At 42.9% G+C, this 21413-nt stretch overlaps 1 protein-coding gene across 4 annotated transcripts in view; it reads right to left on the minus strand.

The window, feature by feature from the left end:
• The window catches only part of DCUN1D1 (defective in cullin neddylation 1 domain containing 1), a 42441-nt gene extending 21453 nt beyond the window's left edge, over positions 1-20988 (minus strand). Inside the window, exons 1-2 of one of the 4 annotated variants that reach the window (XM_054479965.2) lie at positions 20827-20988; positions 557-773 (exon numbers count right to left, since the gene is read on the minus strand). In XM_054479965.2, coding sequence (XP_054335940.1) covers positions 557-731 — 175 coding nt within the window. In that variant the 5' untranslated portion in view covers positions 732-773; positions 20827-20988. Of the gene's footprint in view, positions 1-556; positions 774-15084; positions 15196-15495; positions 15711-20826 lie in introns of those variants that run through there. The other 3 variants (XM_054479964.2, XM_054479962.2, XM_054479963.2) reach the window with 3 other exon arrangements.
• Positions 20989-21413: the final 425 nt, after the last annotated feature.

Below are 21413 nucleotides of genomic sequence, written 5' to 3' on the forward strand. Positions count from 1 at the left end.
ACATGAACATCATTTGACTTTGGAGCACAAGTTATGCATAAAATAAATATCCCATTTTCAGAAAAACTTTGAAAGCAACTTTGTAAATATATTTCTGCATAAACATAAAAGATATGGAAGGATCCACACCACTGGAAGGATCCATACTCAGGAGAATGAATAAGAAAAGACAAACTATTAACCTTTTCTTATTCACCTAGTATGCAGTTGAACTTTTTTAAAAATATGCATTACTTTATAATTCTTTAAAGATTCAGTATGCAGGTTTCCTTAGACTGGTTCAGCTGAGTTTTATATATATGAGGGGAGAAAAAACAGTTCCCCATCCCCATTCTCAACTTGGACAATGGGGGAGGAAAATAAAGAGGCCAAGAAGAAATTTTAGTGAAAAGAAAATAATTTTTCCTCAGACCTCCTGAAATAACTCTAAGATCTACAGACCTCTATTGGACACATCCACCCAATTTATGTTATATATAGTATTTGATTTCTCATAAGCCCATCACTTTGGAAAATCTGATCCAAAATTTATTTAAAGTCACAAGCAAGCACTCACCTTTGTATCTATTGTACAGCTGTTCTAACTTCTTCCTGTCCAATGATCCTTTTACACTCTCTCGTATATAAAGTTCAGGATTTTGGAAAAAATTATCTGTTGCAACATCTAACTTCCAGTCATTTTGAGAAAGACAACTTACTGCTGTTTTTTCACTAGATTGTGTGAAGATCATAAACTGACGAACTTTATCCTTCTGCGATGATTTCAACTTGTTCTATTGAAACCAGAAAATAAACTGAAACTCTGTGTAAAATCACATAAGACTAAATATTTCTATATGGCTAACTAAACATTCTTAGTAATACTTTTTCCTCACAAAACATTAAAACATTTTAGCTTAAGATTTATTTTTGATCTATTATTAATCAGAAAGGCTAACTTTTAAAAAATATGAAACAAAAAATATGGTACAGTTTTGGAAGAGAAATCGGACAGAAGCGAAGGAAGCTCAACCACCCAGCGTTTCTCCTACAATGGGTCCTGAGAGCATACAGAAAGGCTGCAGAAGGGAAGCCGCGCTACCCTCCAAACCCCGACCAAGCACAGTGCTCTGAGATGGATGCACAAGCAGACGCAGGGAAGAAGGTGACATAATCTGCCCAGTCAGCAAATGCCCCTGGGAAACCATGAGTTTAACAGGTGTTTACTGCAGTCCTAACACCCACTATAAAGGATATGGGGTGGGAAGAGGGGAGATCCTCCCTCCCCAACACCACCTACCTTGTTTTCTTGCTGTTTTTACCAAATAGGAGAAAGCAATAAAATAGGAGTATTCGACATTTCTCCTAGTTGTATTCAGGAACCAAGAAAATTATCAACAAAATTTCCTCATATCCTACCGAAATAATTTTTTTTTTCTTTTTCCCCTGAAAGAATCACCTCATTCCCTTAGCCAGAGCCTGGCAGAGACCCCTGGTCTCTTCAAACAGCCCTTCTACCTCTTCTCAGAGAGGGGAAGAGATGAAGAGATAATCACCTCTTCTCACTTGCTGCACACTGTCAAGGATTCATTTCTCGTCTGACCTAAACCCACAGGAAAAGAAGGCAGGATACTCTCTCCCAGTATCAAAGACCATGTTCTCCCTTCCCTCTCACCCAAGCTGGCCTCCTAGCAACTGCAGCCTCACCACTGTTACTCTTCCTCCTCCCAAGTTCCAATACCATCTTCTAGCAAAATACTTGGGTTCTTCCTAAGCTACTATTGCAAATGAAGAGGGACAACTTGAGGTACTCATGAATAGACACAATATTCTGTGGTTGGCTGGGCGCAGTGGCTGACGCCTGTAATCCCAGCACCTTGGGAGGCCCAGGTAGGCGGATCACCTGAAGTCAGGAGTTCAAGACCAGCCTGGCCAACATGGTGAAACCCTGTCTCTACTAAAAATACAAAAATTAGCCGGGCATGGTGGCAGGTGCCTGTAATCCCAGCTACTCGGGAGGCTGAGGCAGAAGAACTGCTTGAACCCAGGAGGCAGAGGTTGCAGTGAGCCAAGATCACACCATCACACTCCAGCCTGGGGGACAAGAGCGAGGTTTCGTCTCTAAAAAAAAAAAAAAAAAGTATATATATATATATATGTGTGTGTGTGTGTGTATATATATATACATATATATATTCTGTGGTTTAAGCAACACATTTGAGAGCCCCAGATTCCCTCATCTGGCCCAAACAGACAGATCGTAAACATCAACTTCCAGATTAGACAGATCAGAGAACCTTAACCAGAAGTTTAAGGCATTTGTTCAAAAAAATCACTCAGGTTGTTATTAGTAGAAATGAGACAAGAACAAAGAGGTCTCATGAATCTGAGTAATCTTTCCATAAGTCACACTGCTTGCTGTACATATTTACATAGCTTTTGAGATTTTACAACATACTTCTACCGATCACAGTAAAAACAAGACTATGCAAAATCAAATATGAAAACTAACCCCATTTCCCTTTTTCTTGCAATATGAAAAATGTCTATGCTCTAGAATCTGATGTCAGCCACACTCCTCTCTTTGTAAATATGTTACTGTTAAGATTACAGATTAAAATCTCAACCTCTGTACTCCACTAAAATTGAGAAACTATAAATTCACTACTCTTCTGCTACTTCACTAATAACTCTACAACATCTGCACATCAGATAAGTCACATCCCGTTGCAAAACACATCCCTCAAGTGTCTAGGATTCTTCCCTTTTGAAAACTATCTCCTCCTTGAGATTTACTGTTCAGTGACAACAAACTCACAATGAAATCAAATGCCAAGGAAGAGAACTGTCCTAATTTAATTTTGCTTAAATGAAAGTTAACAAGGAAACCATTTTGATTCCAACTTTTGTTACTGAAATTTATTTTAAAACTTAGTATACCTTTCTCCCTTGAGTGACAGAGTACCCTAACATATGTTTTAATCCTCCTCTGAGGAACTAGTACCAAAGGATCACTGTGACTGTCAGTGACCACCGCACAATGGTGCAGGAAGTGTTGGAGATTAACCTGCAAGTACACCAACCACAGACCATATCCTGGAAATTACGTAGGTTTGTTTTTTTAGAGACGGGGTCTCGCTATGTTGCCCAGGCTGGTCTCAAACGCCTGGGCTCAAGCAATCCACCTGCCTCAGCCTCCCAAAGTGCTGGGACTACAGGAGGGAGCCACTGTGCCTGGCCTGGAAATTACTTTTTAATTAAACCTGATATAACTTATTGGCATAACTTTTCCCCCATCCTCCTAAAAGCTGGAAGTGGCAAAACAATCAGATTTATCTGGGGTTTTATCATACAGTTTTAAATCCAGTGCTCTGTTCCCTGCAGGGTCAATCACCTTTGTTGAAGGGAAGAAGGAAAAATCATAGCTTAAGTCATTTCTACAAGCCAAAAAGAACTATTCATTCTACTATTCTATTCCTATCAAAAAGTAAGATAATAGAAGACCAGGGAAACAAAGATTAAAAAACTGTCTTACCCACACCAACTAAAAACAAAATTATACAAATGAATTAATTCCATGTCATATCTTATTTGAAAAATGTTTATGTAATAAATAATATGTATATATATAGACATGTAAACTTTTTTTTTTTTTTTGAGACGGAGTCTCGCTCTGTCACCAGGCTGAAGTGCAGTGGTGCCATCTCGGCTCACTGCAACCTCCACCTCCCAGGCTCAAGTGATTCTCCTGCCTCAGCCTCCCGAGTAGCTGGGATTAGAGGCACGCACTGCCGTGCCCAGCTAATTTTTGTATTTTTAGTGGAGACAGGGTTTTGCCATGTTGCCTCGGCTGGTCTTGAACTCCTGACCTCAGGTGATCCAACTGCCTCACCCTCCCAAAGTGCTGGGATTACAGGCATGAGCCACCGCGCCAGGCCAAATGTAAACTATTTTAACTGGTTTGGTATAAATTTCCACTACATAGGGCAATATCAACATATTTGAAGAAACAGGGTGCACCTACCCATTTCCAACACCATAAAGGCTACTGAGTTCTACTAGGCCAAGAACTGACAGTATGGACTCCAGCTAAGCCAAGTGATATTGACAATCCCATTCCTATAAAGTCTGTTAAGTACCCTCCACTTCTTACACTTACAATGCACTCTTACCAATTCTCTGTCAGCTCTCTGTTCCTAGAATACATTTTAACACTTGATTCCCTACTAAGGGAATTCAATTCTGTAGTCTCAAAGGCTATCCTAGAATAAAGCTGGAGTATACCTGACCAACTTAGGGGAGCTGTAACACTCCCATCCCCTTTTCCTAAGCCACATAGGTGTACCAGGCAGTGTTCTGATTTTGACAGTATGGCACCAAAGGTTTAAATTTTTATCAACGTAAGGAAGAGAAGGTGACTAACCAGAGAAGAATGATTTTATAGGGGATGAGAGGGTGGATAGAAAATTGAGGTGGAAGAAAAAACAGATGGATTTTTTCTCTGTTTCTACTACAAACCCAGTGGGGAACTTCCCAAGAGCAAAACCATGTGACAGCTACAATGATTCAGCACTCAAATGTAATATATGCCATTTATTTAAATACTTATTTAAAGGGAATAAACTAGAGTAATCATTAAATAAGATCAGGCAATACAATCTTCAGTATTCCAATGTTAAAACTACCTAGATATTATCAAGTTTTCGAAGAAATGCAACAGTTGTAAGGATGTAAAATGCATAAAACAGAATATATTTTGCTTTTTAACTCCAGCAAAAAAAGCAGGGGGGAGGAGAAATGCTATCTCTTGTAACAGAAAGCTAATTACAACAGTATCAAAGATTACCAAAGTTAGAAATACTGTCATAATCTGAACAGTAAAATGAATGTATTTGTTCATCTTTCCAAAACATAACATGCCAAGTTATCAACACATATTGTTTTATTCTTAAATCTAGCATATTTGCATTATTTTTTTCACTCAAGAAATTCAAGAATTAGAGAATCAGCCAGGTGCAGTAACTCACGCCTGTAATCCAGCACTTTGGGAGGCGGAGGCAGTGGGACTATTTGAGGCCAGGAGTTCAAGACTAGTCTGGCCTGGGTAACACAATGAGACCGTCGCTACAAAAATTTTTTTTAATTAGCTGGTGGTTGTAGCGCACACCTATAGTCCTAGCTACGTGGGAGGCTGAGGTGGGAAGATGAGGATCACTTGAGCCCAAGAGTTCAAGGCTGCAGTGAGCTATGATAGCACCACTGCACTACAGCCTGGGTGACAGAGCGAAATCTTATCCCCCCCCCAAAAAAAAAAAAGAAAAGAAATGTAAGAATCACATTTTAAATAATAGTTTATCTGAAGAAAAAATAATAAAGTTTAAAAAGTCTTCCCATTAAAAGTATTTCCCCAAGGAAAAATAAACATGGAAAATGACCTTCTAGTCAACTAAGTCCTAACAATTTCAAAATAGAAGTAATTTTAATAAGTGATATTTTTAACAGCAAAAAAATAAGATCCATTTTATTATTTCTATTATCTTGAATTTTTTACCTTCTCATCCTTGAGTTTATATTTCAGCCTGAACTCCAGAAACAGACACTTAGGCGTTTATATTTTTAAAGGAATTAATTTTCTAACTCAATTCTTATCTCAGGATTTGATGAATCTAGCTCACAAAAGTCAATGCTTTCAAAATCAAAACACTTTTACGATCACCTATAATTCTCACTAAAAGCTCTGTATGTTGTTATGTAATTATCATATTGACAGTTTAACTTCATCTGAAATTTAGAAGAGCTAGTTTTAACTTTAGAAGATCATACTTTCCACACATAATACACGGTATTCAGCAGACATAGCAAAACGTTACCAATATCCAAAATCACTCACTCACAAAAGGCCCTCCAATAGACTACAGGTCCGAAGTCAAAAGTGCAGGAAAAATCAATTCAGCCAATGAGCCTACCTACAACTCCCAGAGCAGACTTTCACCTAGAAACAAAGTTCTACTCCAGGAAAGTCGAATAGGAATCTAGGTAGGAGTAGCTCTATCTCTTTCCTTCTACCTGTACAGAGGCAATATAATATGATTCACTAGTGAAGAGTGCAGACTTTCAAACCAGACTGTCAGGATTTTAACTCTACTGGTGCCACTTAATTGCTGTATGACTTTGGGAAAATTAATCTTTCTGTGCTTCAATTTCTTCATCTGTAAACAGAGTGTTGAGGTTACATGAATCAATTCAGGTTAAACTCTTAGAACTGTAACTAGCACATGGTAAGGACTCCACAGAAGTCCATAGAGGAAGAAAGATGGACAGGTGTGGTGGGCTCATGGCTTGTACTCCCAGCACTTTGGGAGGCCAAGGCAAGAGGAACACTTGAGCTCAGGAGTTCAAGACCAGCCTGGGCAGCACAGGAAGACCTCATCTGTATTAAAATTAGCAACAACAAAAAAGTAGCCAGGCATGGTGGTGCATTCCTGGAGTCCTAGCTACTTGGGAGGCTGCGGTGGGAGGATCACTTGAGCCCAGGAGATAGAGGCTGCAGTGAGCTACGATGGTGCCACTGCACTCCAGCCTGGACAAGAGAAGGCATGCGACCCTATCTTTAAAAAAAAAAAAAAAAAAAACTCCAGAAAAAAAAATTTAAATGGTAAACAATAGCTATAATAAAACTAGCAGCTAACATCTGAGCTTCTACTGTGTGCCAGGCACTGTGCTAGGTACTTATTAATCCTGCAAGATGGTTCCATTTTACCAATGAGGAACCAAACTTTTAGCATCATTTATCTACTTATTCAAAAAGTAGCACAGCCAGAGTGAAACCCTGGTGCCTGGTTTCAAGGCATGCAGTCTTGCCATTTACTACATACTGTCTTCAAGTGAAAAGAAAAACAAAAAGGGCAAAAGTGCAACCACTGACTGTTGAAGGGAGGAGAATTGTGAGCAATATTTCTTCACCTATTTTAATGGAAAAGTAGTCAAATGTGAACGATATGCATTCAAACTAAAAATTCCCCATTAAGCATTCTCTCATAACCTAACTAAAAAGATAATTTGGGGATGGAGCTTCTATTTAGGGTTTTTTTTCTTTTTTTCGGTTGGGGGTAAGGAGGAGAAAAGGGGATAAGTTATTTTTAAGACAAGCAATACAACAGAAAAAAAAATGTGTTTATAGTCCTGTCACAGTCTATTTTAAAAACAGATGGCTATAATCTATAGCTTTAAATGTACACAGGTTGAAAAAAAAATCACAGGGCACTCTAAGTCAGGGTTCCCTTTTCCACAGAGAAGGCCTGAATCTCAGAGAAAATACAAATACTTGTACAGGTTATGGCCAGGAAATATGTACAATTTCAAATACTAAGCAAAACGAACAAAACCCTCATAGTACTCTTTTATAATTTGAAGTTTAAAATAATTGCTTATGGATAACGATTATTCATTCATTCTTAAATTTCCTGCACTTTGGATAACTCTTAAAATTAACTCCTTTTTAAGAGGTGCTGAGGCTGAGCAAGGCAGCTCACAGCTGTAATCCCAGCACTTTGGGAGGTCGAGGCGGGAGGACTGCTTGAGCCCAGAGTTCAAGACCAGCCTGGGCAACACAGCAAGATCTGGTGGTGCACAGCTGTAGTTCCAGCTACTCAGGAGACTGAGGCAGGAGGGTCACTTGAGTCCAGGAAGTTGAGGCTGCAGTGAGCCATGATGACATCACTAACTCCAGCCTGAACAACAGTGCAACACCCAGTCTTAACCAAAAAAAAAAAAGAGGCCGGGCGCAGTGGCTCACACCTGTAATCCCAGCACTTTGGGAGGCCAAGAGGGGGGCAGATCAACTGAGGTTGGGAGTCCGAGACCAGCCTGATCAACATGGAAAAACCCCATCTCTACTAAGAATACAAAGTTAGCCGGGCGTGGTGGCACATGCCTGTAATCCCAGCTACTCGGGAGGCTGAGGCAGGAAAATTGCTTGAACCCAGGAGGCGGAGGTTGTGGTGAGCAGAGATCACACTTGCTCTCCAATCTGGGCAAGAAGAGCGAAACTCCGTCTCAAAAAAAAAGGGGGGGGCTCTGTATTACATCAGTCCCCTCTTATCCACATGGGGGAGGGAGGAACGTTCCAAGACTTCAGTGGATGCCTGAAAACACAGATAGTATAGAACCCTATATATACACACATACACTATGTTTTTTTGACCTGATAACTAAGAGAGCTACTAAGTGACTAACAGTGGGCAGTGAATACAGCATGAATAAGATGGACAAAGGGATGACCAATGGCTGCAACAATGAGATTTCATCATGCTACTCAGAACAACGCACAATTTAAAACTGATGAACTGTTTATTTCTGGAAGTTTTCATTAATATTTTCAGATCACCAGTTGATTGCGGGTAACTGAAATCAAGCAGTGAAATCACAGACAAGAGGGTATTACTGTACTACTAAGTCCAATAGGAATGATATACATACTACGTAATTATTGTGCACAATGATATATTATGGCAATCTACCTTTCAAAAATTCAGAAGTGGCCGGGCACAGTGGCTCATGCCTATAATCCCAGCACTTTGGGAGGCCGAGGCGGGTAGATCACGATGTCAAGAGATTGAGACCATCCTGGCCAACATGGTGAAACCCCGTCTCTACTAAAAATACAAAAATTAGCTGGGCATGGTGGCGTGTGCCTGCAATCCCAGCTACTCAGGAGGCTGAGGCAGGAGAATCACTTGAACCCCGGAGACAGAGGCTGCAGTGAGCTAAGATTACACCACTGCACTCCAGCCTGGGTGACAAGTGCGAAACTCAAAAAAAAAAAAAAAAAAAAAAAAAAATTCAGAAGCATATCTGTAAGATTCAAATAGATTTTGTAGACTTTTGTATACTTTTCTTAACAGGTTTTTAAAAAGTAGGCAACTAATGAAAATTTAAAAGATTTTCTCTCCACCCCTCAGAATTACTAGTCAAAATTACTAGTCAAAAGGCCAGCCACGCCCAGCCTTTTAGGAGGTGCACTCCTTTGGGAGGCTGAGGGGGCCGGATCACTTGAGGTCAGGAGTTCGAGACCAGCCTGGCCAACATGCTGAAACCCTGTCTCTACTAAAAATACAAAAATTAGCCAGGCATGGTGGCACGTGTCTGTAATCCCAGCTACTCAGGAGGCTGAGGCAGGAGAATCGCTTGAACCCGGGAGGCAGAGGTTGCAGTGAGCCGAGATCGTGCCACTGCACTCCAGCCTGCACGACACAGAGATCCTGTCTCAAAAAAACAAAAAACAAAAGTTATTTTTGCTAATTTCTGAATATAATAAGAAATAACCATCTTAAAATACCTGGATTAGTCATCATATCTCAATTGATTCTCTCAAACTTATTTCTTGAACTTCTAACAAGAAATACAAGTAGCTAATTTAAATTTACTTTCCTCTCTCCTTTAACATTGTTTTCTAAAGTAATCTCAAATTAACAAAAGATTACTGAGGCCAAAAAAAAAAAACACAAAAAATGAAAAATTAAATGAGATTTTTAAAATCCCATAATTAAGTTCTAACATACTGTATTTGTTTCATAGACAGAATAAATGATCCTTGAAAAATAAAATCTTCTAATTCTAATATTTGATTATTTTCTCAAATCCTAAATCAGGAAGTATTAGAGTCCTCTGAATAAACACCCCACATGTTTACTAAAATGAAAATACCCTACTCTAATAAGGGAATGGGCCCTGTACTTCAGCAACTTATCTCTGTGTTGAGTGATTCAAAAGTATAATAGACTTTAAAAAAAAAAAAAAAAACTAAATCCCATAATACAGACAAGCAGCCTAATCACTCTCAGTGACTAGGTACTAATTATATAAAACAAATTCAATAAAGTAATAAAAGACTATTTCAGTGACTTTTTTTTCCTTCTGTTTTGCATTTTCTTGTGGGGGTGGGCGCACACCTAAAGTGGCTATATAAATTAGTCAAGAGCTTGTTTCTGTCCACAAAACAACTGAATCCTATTTGGAACTATTTCTCTTCATCAAATTTCATGGTAAACACAGTATTGAACAACATAATACTGAAATTTAAAAGTAGTTTTCTCCCAGATTTTCCTTATGCTTGACCCAATCCATAAGAGCATAATCAAAGCAGCCACTTGACCCAAATGACCTGTTCTTTTAAAACTTTTTTTAAAAAATTAACACAGAATTTTTTTTTTTGAGACAGTCTCTCGCTCTGTTGCCCAGGCTAGAGTGCAGTGGCACAATCTCGGCTCTCCGCAAGCTCCACCTCCTAGGTTCACGCCATTCTCCTGCCTCAGCCTCCCGAGTAGCTGGGACTACAGGTGCCTGCCACCACGCCCAGTTAATTTTTTGTATTTTTAGAAGAGATAGGGTTTCACCGTGTTAGCCAGGATAGTCTCGATCTCCTGACCTTGTGATCCGCCCGCCCTGGCCTCCCAAAGTACTGGGATTACAGGCGTGAGCCACCGCGTCCAGCCAAAAATTAACACAGAATTAACTGTACCTCCAACTTTCTTACTATATGCACCAAAAGTTGTAATTTTTCAATTACTTAATGTTTACATCAGATCATTTGATTGGATATGGAAACAACTAGGTCACTATTATTCAGCAAGACAAGGAAGAAACCAGAGTAAAACTAAACAAAGATTCCACATCTACACTGAGGGACTGCTTGCTGGGTTAAAAAAACAAAACAAAAACAAAAACAAAAAACAGAAAAATGGGAGTAGGTGAGGGTGAGGGAGATAAAGTGTGGAACCAGAGACCAGGGTCCTAACCCCTGCTCTGCCACATACTAGCATCAAATCATTTAGAACCGCTAAGCCTTCATTCCCAGATATGCTTAAAAAAAAAAAAAAAAAAAAGTAGTAATAATGCCTATTTCAGAAGTGGGAGTGGAGATTAATGACAATTGTAAATTGTCTGACTAGCAGAGTGTATCTTCTCAATAAATGTTAATTTCCTTTCTCTGTCCCCAAAGGCCCAGTTTTCTGCATATAGTCACTGAACTACATACAAACCACTAGAACATATTCAACAATCTACCAAAGAGGTTTTGTTGTGTTTTTATTAACCCTCGTGTGGCTAGGTATACTTGATAATCCATTAGTTTTTATTGAACATTAGACAGTCATCTTAAACAGAATTCAAAACTCTGTACACAGAAGCTGCATGGTAAACAAAACTGTAATAAGGGTCTTTTGAAAAACTGCTTTTAAAAATAATTATCTGTAATACTGTCACGAGACACACTATGGAACAAAAAAAAACAAGCTATATCATACCACTCAGAATCCTTCAATGGCTTTCCATTTCTCTAGGCTAAAAGCCCAATATCCTTACAGTGCCCACCCATGCCTATCCCCACTCCTTGCCACCTAGGCCTCATCTGCTCCAACGACCCCCTATATATACACACGTATGTGTATATACATACATGTGTATATACACACACACACACACACACACACACACACACACTGCTCCAGCCACATTGGTCTCACTGTGGTTCCTCAAGATTTCTACCATATTTCTGCATGGCTTATTCCCTCATCCCCTACTCTGTTCAAAATTATCTCATTGATGATACAGATATTTAGCAACCCTACTTCCATCAATGCCCTAGCACCCCCAATCCCCTTCCCTAACACTGCTTTCTCCCATAGCACTTAACACCTTCTAACACAGTAAAGAAGAAAACTATATACAATGTTTATTATTTATGTCTCCCTACTAAAAGGTACCCCTCACCAGAGTGAGGATTTTTGTCTCTTCTGTGATATATACATCCCTCCAGTGCCTAACGCTATGTCTAGCACACAGCAGAGGTATAATAATCATTGAAAAGAATTGATACCCTCCTTTACTTGTAGACATGCAAAGAATGTGCAACAAGTTATGAAAAGACAACCTTGAATAGACCTACATCCATTTGAATTTACAAATTCTAGTATTTGTTGACAACATAATCTTAAATTTCAAAGTTCATATATTTTTAAAGCCATTGAAAACATAGGCATTAACATCATTGATCACCCATTAATATGAATTTTGTTACTTAACATATTCATTAATAACACGGGGTTTCCTGTGTTTAAGTGATGGATATGATTTAATTTCAAAAGTAATTTTCTGGATTTCATATCAGTTAACAGATAATACTGGGGGAAATGGTAGACCAGGAGAAAATAGTTTCAGTTCTGCAACCAACAATCCTGCAACCTTGAACCTCAAAACCTCCTTGATCTTCAATTTCTTCTGGTGCAAAAACGGGGAGGAGTAATTAGATGATCTCTGAGTCTATTTCAGGTCTAAAAATTCTATGATGCTATGAGTCTAGAAAATCATTAGAATCATAAAATGTCTATGCTGGATGAAACTTCAGAAATCATCAAGTCCAATCCTGCCATCTTATAAATAAAACAACCCACACGTTTTGAACACTTTTTTTTTTTTTTGAGACAGAGTCTCGATCTCACCCAGGCTGGAGTGCAATGACACCATCTCAGCTCACTGCAATCTCCTCCTCTGGGTTCCAGTGATTTTCCTGCCTTAGCCTCCTGAGTAGCTGGGACTACAGGCCCCCACCACCATGCCTGGCTAATTTTAGTATTTTTAGTAGAGACGGGGTTTCACCATATTGGCCAGGCTGGTCTCAAACTCTTGACCTTGTGATCCGCCCGCCTTGGCCTCCCAAAGTGCTGGGATTACAGGCGTAAGCCACTGCACTCAGCCGAACACTTTTTAAAAACATGTTCCAGGCTGGGCGTGGTGGCTCACGCCTGTAATCCTAGCACTTTGGGTGGCCGAGGCAGGTGGATCACCTGAAGTCAAGAGTTCGAGACCAGCCTGGTCAACATAGTGAAACCTCGTCTCTACTAAAAATACAAAAATTAGCCGGGTATGTTGGCGGGCACCTATAATCCCAGCTACTTGGGAGGCTTAGGCTGGAGAATCACTTGAACCCAGGAGGCACAGGTTGCAGTGAGCCAAGATTGCACCATTGCACTCCAGCCTGGGCAACAGAGCAAAAACTCCATCTCAAAAAAAAAAAAAAAAAAAAAAAAAGAAGTTCCAAAGTAATAGAATATTATCTAGTTTTGGAGTCGTTTTTAGTCTGTGTGTGGGGGGAGGGAGGAAGTTAACAGAACAACTTTTTTCCTTATACAAAGTATCTCAAATATCCCATCATTTAAGTTTGCTCTCAAACTGACAATAACATGTGCTCTGGAAATGGGCTGCAGCTACATACACCAAAAAACTCACAGCCCCAAAACTGCATAAAGAAACAATTATATGTAAGATAACTTTATAATGAAACAACTTCTTAACTATAAAATTCTTACTGCCTAACTTCTATTAGGGCCAGTGGTGAGTCTCTTTCCTTTCTTATTATTTTTTTTAAGAGACAAGGTCTGTTAGCCAGGCTGGAGTGGTACAGTGGCAGGGCTCACAGCAGCCTCAACCTCCCAGCTCAAGTAATCCTCCCACCTCATCCTCTGGAGTGGGGGCAACCACAGGCTAGCACCAGTATGCTTGGCTAATTTTTTTTTTTTTCCTTGGGATGGAGTCTCACTATGTTGCCCAGGCTGGTCTCAAACTCCTAGGCTCTCAAGCAATCCTCCTGCTTCGGTGACCCAGGGTGCTGGGATTATAGGCATGAGCCACCGTGCCCAGCCCCCATGGTGAGTTAGCTAAACCAGAGAATATCACGACAATTCTCATGACACAAACTGAGTTCAGCCACAGGATATGTTTTAAATTAATATCTTGTCACCACTGGTAGAATTACATTGGTTATGGCTAAGTTTCAAAACTAGCTAATTTTAATATTAACCAAAAGAATAGAAGCTTACAAGCTGAACTCTCCTATGAACCACTTGAAGCCTGAATTCCTTAACAGGTGATGAGTATTTCCGGGACCCCAGAGTCTAGGGGATGATGCGGATCTGGAGACCATCCTGAAGAGCACACATTTCAGCTGTGGCTGAGTGTTTCCCAGTGAATTAACGTCATTACTTCGCGCTTACTATACTCATCTAAATGCTAAGAGTCTGGAAACTTCAGGAGTAATGTCTATGACCATCTAAATACTTAAGAAACTAGAAACTGTTTAGACTGCCGGGTGGATCTCTGAACACTGTAATACTAATCCATACATTAACCTGCACTTTACAGGAAAGTTTTCTTACAAATTCAAACTGTAAATTCCTACACAACTTGCCACAGAACATAAATGTTAAATATGTAGCAGACTAAACCATATATCCATACATGACAACAAAATACTGCCAAGCTGGAGGATGGGACTAGAAGTGTCATTCAGCAAAAATAAGACCAACTAAAAACAAAGACACTGGAGCATTCCCTTAACACAAACGCGCACATACACCCTCCTCAAAGAGGCCTTTATATTCCCCATGAGCAAAAGGACAACAATATCATTTTTACTATTCATACAGTAACCTGCACGGAATTCAACTCACGCTCAGACTGTACAATGCCAAACAGCGCTTCTGAAACACGAAGAGCGTCCAGCAGAGTCAGGTACTTAATTACCAAAGTAAACAACTCGACCACAAGGGTCTGCAAGCCTGGAGGACTTTTTTTTTCCCCCCCAAACAAAAAAGGAGAGTAACTTGACAAACTGTTTTTTAAAAAAAAATACAAATGGCCCTTAACTACTATAATAAAGCAATTATTCCTCCCACCCCTAAGCAAATAAAATAGGTGCTCGAAAGGGCGCTCGCTAGTCTGTGTTCCCTAATTTTATGAAATGAGAACAGGTTGCACTTCCGTACCCCCTCCCCCAAGCTCAGCAGTCTCCCATGTTTTCAGTAGAGAGGTAAATATAACCTCCACCAACTGGCCGGGGAAACTCTCCTTCTCCAAAAGCATGGGACGCCTCGAGAGGTGATGGAGAAAGGAAAAGGGCTGATACCCCGCCCCAAGCAAAACTGCTTGGGAGACTTGCGGGGTACTGGAGCCGGGAGCGGAGGAGGGAGAGGCGCGCCGGGAAAGTCTTTCCTTCTCCCCGGCCGGGCGGAGAGGGAAGCCCCGGCTTCGGGGCGGGGGGAGGCTACTCACCCGGAACCCCAGACCCCAGTCCCCGGCCAGACACAATGGAGCCGGCAGAGGGGCAGGGGCAGGGCCGTTGCCCCATCCCCTCCCCCCGCCCCAACGCCTCCCCCACCCGCGCCGGGCCCCGGCAAGGGGCACCGGGGCAGCTCCCCGCGCCCCAAACTCCCCGGGGCTCCCGACTAGGCCCGGCTCCGCTCCGCCTCCTCGGCTCTCGCGTAGCGGCGGCGCCCGGGCGGGAAGGGGCGAAGGAGGAAGGGAGAGGCAGGCAGGAGAGCCCCTGCCTGGCAGCGGGACGGAGGCCGCGGGCCGAGGCTCGGGGCTGCAGGGTCGCCGCGGGACGGAGGGCGGCCGGGGCGGGGGCGCGCGGCAGCGCCGGCCCCCAGCCGGCAGGGCGGGCGGGCGGCCGCAGTGCCTCACCATGTTGGTGTCCTCCAGGCCTCTCCCCTCCTCCTCCGGCTCCGCAGCGAATGGACGGCGGCGGCGGCGGCGGCTCCTCTCACGGGCTTGCCGGGCTCCCGCTCATGCGCAGTGCGGGGCGGCCCGGCGCGGCCCGAGGAGGCAGCCCCGGGCCTCGGGAGGCGGAGGGACGGAGGCAGGCGGAGGGCGCCCCGCGCGGGGTTTCCCCCGGGCGCGGGGGTCCCCCGGGGAGGGGGCGGGGGCGGGGGGCGCGGCGGGGGAGGGGCGGGCGACGCAAGCCCTCCGCGCGCCGACATCCTCCTGCCGCGCCGGGCGGTCTCTGGTGGGGGCGCCGGGGGACACCCCACCTCCGTTTCCTACGCGGTTCCTTCCGGACGGCCACGGCCGGGTCTACGCAGGCTGGAAGCGGGGACGAGCGGCGGCGGATAAGTTGAGCAGCTGGGGGCGGCTGAAACGGATGGTTGAGGAGCTTCATCCATCCCAGACCTCCCCTCCCCATCAGTATCAAAAAAAGGGAGAAAATAGTGGAAACACCTGCCCCCGCCCCGTGTTTTCTTCTTTTTTCCCCCAGTCTCAGTATCAGACCTACATCAGTTCCCTCGCGTGGGCATCCCAGGGGAGACCTTAGTCCCCCCCCCCCCCGCGGTGGCTGTCACTCCATTAGTGAGGCCCAGGCTCTCCCCCACCTGTCAGCTGGGAGACAGTGGGGTAACCCTAGAGTGAGATGGGGTGGGATGCACTGGGACCCAAGGCCGGGCTGCGGGAGTCCGGGTTGCCTGCCTACTGCTAGCTCTCAGTATCCCCTCAGTTCGGCCCGCCCAGGATAAGTTTCGGGAAGCAACTACACATTTTTTCACTGAGGGTCTAGTCACGCAGGGCGGACAGTCCAGGTGTGACCTGCCCTGGGCGTTAAGTCAGCTGAGACTGAGGAGCACTAGGATTCTGAGCTGAGTATCAAGTGGACAAATTCGTGCTGCAAGGAGGACAGAAGACTCCTGTGGAGTGAGTGGTCCTTGCCCTTCAGAAATGTAGTATACAATTGGAGAGATAAGACACCTTCACACAGGAAGGAAATAAAACAGCTAAGAAAGCAAACTCACTCAAAGTCACATCTGAAACTGGACCAAGAGCTAACCTACGTTTCAGAACAGGACCCACCTGAGTAGACCCGTTATCACCATCATCACCAGCAGAGGCATTAAACGACCAGATCAACCCTATAACTAATGAATTTGTTCTTACCAAAACAACAGAACTTCTTTGGTAACTCCCAAAGGCCTCCTAACTTCCTGGAGCTAGCCATGTACTGGGAGCGCCCACCGCTGTGCCAAGGCAGGTTTCTGGTCGCCACAAACCGTTCATCCATTCTTTCCCCCAATATTTAATGGATGAAAGTGAATGTGCCAAGCTCCTTGCTGGGCTCTGGGTAAATAGTCCTGCAAGAACAAGCCAGATCTGCCTCATGCAGCAAGCCTGAAACTGGACTACATCCACGGAGGTTCTCCAGGAATTCACCTAGCTTTTGACCTAAAGTATTAACGTAACACCTAGGGTGTTAATGAGGAGGCTTCACTGTATCTCTTACTCCACTCTGTTCTACTCCATTGAAATAATCGTTTGTGGGTTTTCCTAAGCTCTACCAAGGTACAGGCCTTAGTTATTCTAATTGACCTCTCGCCTGCATTTGAACACTTCCTCCTTGAATTTCCTGTTCATTTTCCATGACTCCACCTTCTCCTGCATCTCCTCTTTACTCTGACCACTCTCCTTTGCTGGCTGTACTCAATTTGGGCTTTCCTGACCATTCCTGAACGTCCTTCTGTATACAGCCTGTGTCACGCTGTCACTCACATTCCCACGATGTCAACTACTGCCCATATCCAGAGGAATCTCAAATCTTGACTTCCAGTCCCCAAGTGGCAGGCCTAAACACTCATTCTGGTCATTTCACAGGTCCATCAAGCTCACCAAATCTAAAACATCCCCAAACCCACTTTTCTTCCTGCCTTTTATCAAATCATCCAAACTAGAAATCTAAGAATCATCCACCACTCTTCCTGCCTCATTCCCTTATTCCACATCTCACCAGTTTTCCCTCCTAAATGACTTTTAAATCTGCACCCTACCTTCTATTTCTTAACCAATTCTTTTTATTGTTGTTGTGTTTTGTTTTGTTTTGTTTTGTTTTTGAGATGGAGTCTAGCTCTGTCACCCAGGCTGGAGTACAATGGCGCAATCTCAGCTCACTGCAACCTCCGCCTCCCGGGTTCAAGCGATTCTCCTGTCTCAGCCTCCCGAGTAGCTGGGATTACAGGTGTGTGCCACCACACCCAGCTACTTTTTACATTTTTAATAGAGACAGGGTTTCACCATATTTGTCAGGCTGGTCTCGAACTCATGACATCATCTGCCCACCTCAGTCTCCCAAAGTACTGGGATCACAGGCATGAGCCACTGAGCCCGACCAGCCAATTCTTTATCATCTCTCCTCATCTTATCAGTAACTTCTTACCTAATCTTCCAGCCTCTACTCCTTCCCCACTGCTCCATAGTTGTCTTTCTATAATGCAAATTTGAATTTGTCCGTAAAATTTTCCAAGAGCTGCATAAGCACGAGCCTCTTTGGCATGGCATTAAAGTTCTCTCCTCTAATCTATCCATTCCCATTGCCATTTTCCACCACCCTCCATCCAAATGCACCTCATATTTCAGTTTTCACAAACCAAGACTGCCATACATCTGCATGTTTCCTTGCTTTCTCCAATTCTCCTATCCCTGGCCTCCTAGCTAATACTGACTGAGCCCATGACACATACTAATTTATGTAATCCTCACTGCAACACATACTAACTCATATAATCCTCACTTCTACCCTATGAGCATGCCCAGCTATTACACCCATCCTACAAAGGGGAAAACGGAAACACAGAGAGATTAAATAATATGCCTAAAATTCCCTAGCTAGGCCAGGCGCAGTGGCTCATGCCTGTAATCCCAGCACTTTGGGAGGACAAGGCGGGCAGATAACTTAAGTTCAGGAGTTCAAGACCAGCCTGGCCAACATGGTGAAACCCCATCTCTACTAAAATTAACTGGGCGTGGTTGTGCATGCCTGCAATCCCAGCTAGTCAGGAGGCTGAGGCAGGAGAATCGCTTGAACTCTGGAGGCAGAGGTTGCAGTGAACTGAGATCGCACCACTGCACTCCAGCCTGGGCAAGAAGAGTGGGATTCCACCTCAAAGAAAAAAAAAAGAGATTCCATAGCTAGCAAGTAGCAGAGCTAGGATTTGAAACCCGATAGTCTGGCTACAGTCTGTTCTCTTGACTACCACATATTTCCCACCAAGATCTCAGTACTCAACTCAAAGACCATCTTCTCTATGATTGTCTCCTGACCTGATCCTTGGATTCCAGCAGTTAGGCAAGTTTCCCCCCCTGCATTTCTCTGACACCTTACATATACTTTTGTTACGCTTATGACATTCATATGATAAGCATTTGCCGACATGACCATCTCCCCTGCCAGACTGCACTGCTTAAGGTCAGAGACCTGGTTGCACAATTCTTTGAGTTTTCAGTGTCAAAGTGAGTGCCTGACATATATGTGCTACATAGTCAGAGTGGGATAAATTAATGAAAAGAAAGAGATATGTAACTGATGTCTGTCTTAAGACAGTGCCTATATTGTTTGTTATTGTAAAGGAATGCTTGTTCTCCTTCGCAGATGTATGTTATACCATATGGTCAGATGGTAAATGTAGTAGCAACTGTATCCATTACTGTACTTCCTGGCTACAGTACTGAATGTGAAATGGAGAATTATTACTCAATCGTCGTGATTGGGTGAGATAAACATATTTGTTAAAATTGTCCTGATTATTTTTTAAATGGAAAAGCATCCTGAAGATAAAGCATAAATTACAATATTTAACAAAATAATATTAACTAATATTCTCATATTACTTTTTTGTCATGTTTCAAATATTTAAGTTAAGGCTTTGAGTTTTTTCAAGTACAGGAGTTCTAATGACTATTTTCTATAGTAACAATCTCAGTACAATAATAAGAAATAAGATGGAAACAGCTAGCCAAAATTGACTATCTTGTCTCTCTATCTCTCCTCCTCTCTCTAACCCCCTCCCACCCCCAACACATACACACACACTCCCTCTCACTGTATACCTAAAACGATGAAAAAATTAATATAGTGCTCATAAATACGTAAATACTTCTTGCCACAAAAGCTTAAAAATTCATATTAAGACATAATATTCACTGATAAAATAGTTGCAGTTCTGCTCAAAGAAACATGTAAAAGTAAGGATTTCATACTTCTAGAATCTGTCTTTAGCAGAAAGAGCAGAAGTAATCTGAAAAGACAGATTGCTAACATTTCTGGTAGTTCATCTAGCTAAAATTAAGCCTGCAGGGTAAACTATACACAGACACAGTTCAAAGCCACTAGTCTGAGATACACAGCCACCACCCTCCCACACTTAACTTGGGTGCTCTCAATTTTGCCCAGCATTTACACTAATGTCCTTATTGGATTCAAGCTTGCTGATTTATAAATACATAAGGGTAAATGCGATTGACTGATGGAACCTATTTTGTTTTCAGTAAAACATGGCGTTTAGATCTTATGAATTCAGAATTATAACCATTTTTTAAAGGGTAAAGCAGACAGGATTAGGCCTCAGTCAGAGTGGGCCCTAGTGAAGCCACAGGAAGTCCAGCATGAAAGCCACAGTTCCAAAGCTCATACCAAACTTACCAGAGTGGAGGCTAGAAGCAGAAGAACCTTTTGGCTCACTCCCCGGTGTTACTGGTGATACCAAAGGAATGACTACCTGGGCCTCTTTCCTCCACATTAAGAACCATTCTAAGGCCGGGCGTGGTGGCTCACACCTGTAATTCCAGCACTTTGGGAGGCCGAGGCGGGCGGATCACCTGAGGTCGGGAGTTCGAGACCAGCCTGACTAACATGGAAAAACCCTGTCTCCACTAAAAATACAAAATTAGCTGGGTGTGGTGGCACATGCCTGTAATCCCAGCTACTCGGGAGGCTGAGGCAGGAGAATCGCTTGAACCCGGGAGGCGGAGGTTGCGGTGAGCCAAGATCACGCCATTGCACTTCAGCCTGGGCAACAAGAGCGAAACTCTGTCTCAGAAAATAAAAAAATAAAATTGAAAGTAAATAAATAAGAACCATTATAAGAGGGATTCTTATCAGAAAGAAGGGGTACACCTCAGGAACTGTCCCTAGGAAATTGGGCACCAGTACTCCTTTCATACAAAAGAACCAACAAAAGCAGTATTCCAGTGGGTCACCTTCCAAATAGGAAAATGGGAATATTCACCAGAGCCAGTCTGTCGCCTCAAGGTACATGTGGATCTGTTAATTTTAACTCCTCCACCCTCATGGTAGAGGCATGGACTTGCAGTAACAGCTAGGACTGGAGACCCAGCAATGAGAAACTGCCCAAGACTGCCAATGATGATGTCACAATGTCCCACTGTCCCAGAGTGTCTACCCTGGACCTCCCTGCTCACCCCAGCTTGGCCACTCCTAGATGAGACCAAGGCTTAGCCTGGGGTGTTTGTCCTTGACAGCTCTGGTCAATTGCAGAGAATGAATTCATTAAAACCATAATGAGTGATCCAGTTCCACAGGTAGTAAGGTAGAGGGTCCTCTAGAATCCTGGACGTTTGCCCCTGGATACTTTTGGAAATCCTCACTGAGACATTTTCCACCGATGATGACAGAGGGATGCTGGCATGAATCACCCACCGCTTTCCTATCTATTCCGTGGATAGTGTATAAAGCATGAACATATCTCTGAACCTCAGCACTCTCAATTACAAAACAAGATTGAGTTGAATTACAATAAATTTCTGTCAAACCGTAACTTTGTTTG

This window comes from Pongo pygmaeus, chromosome 2, assembly GCF_028885625.2.
Source record: "Pongo pygmaeus isolate AG05252 chromosome 2, NHGRI_mPonPyg2-v2.0_pri, whole genome shotgun sequence".
NCBI lineage: Eukaryota > Metazoa > Chordata > Mammalia > Primates > Hominidae > Pongo > Pongo pygmaeus.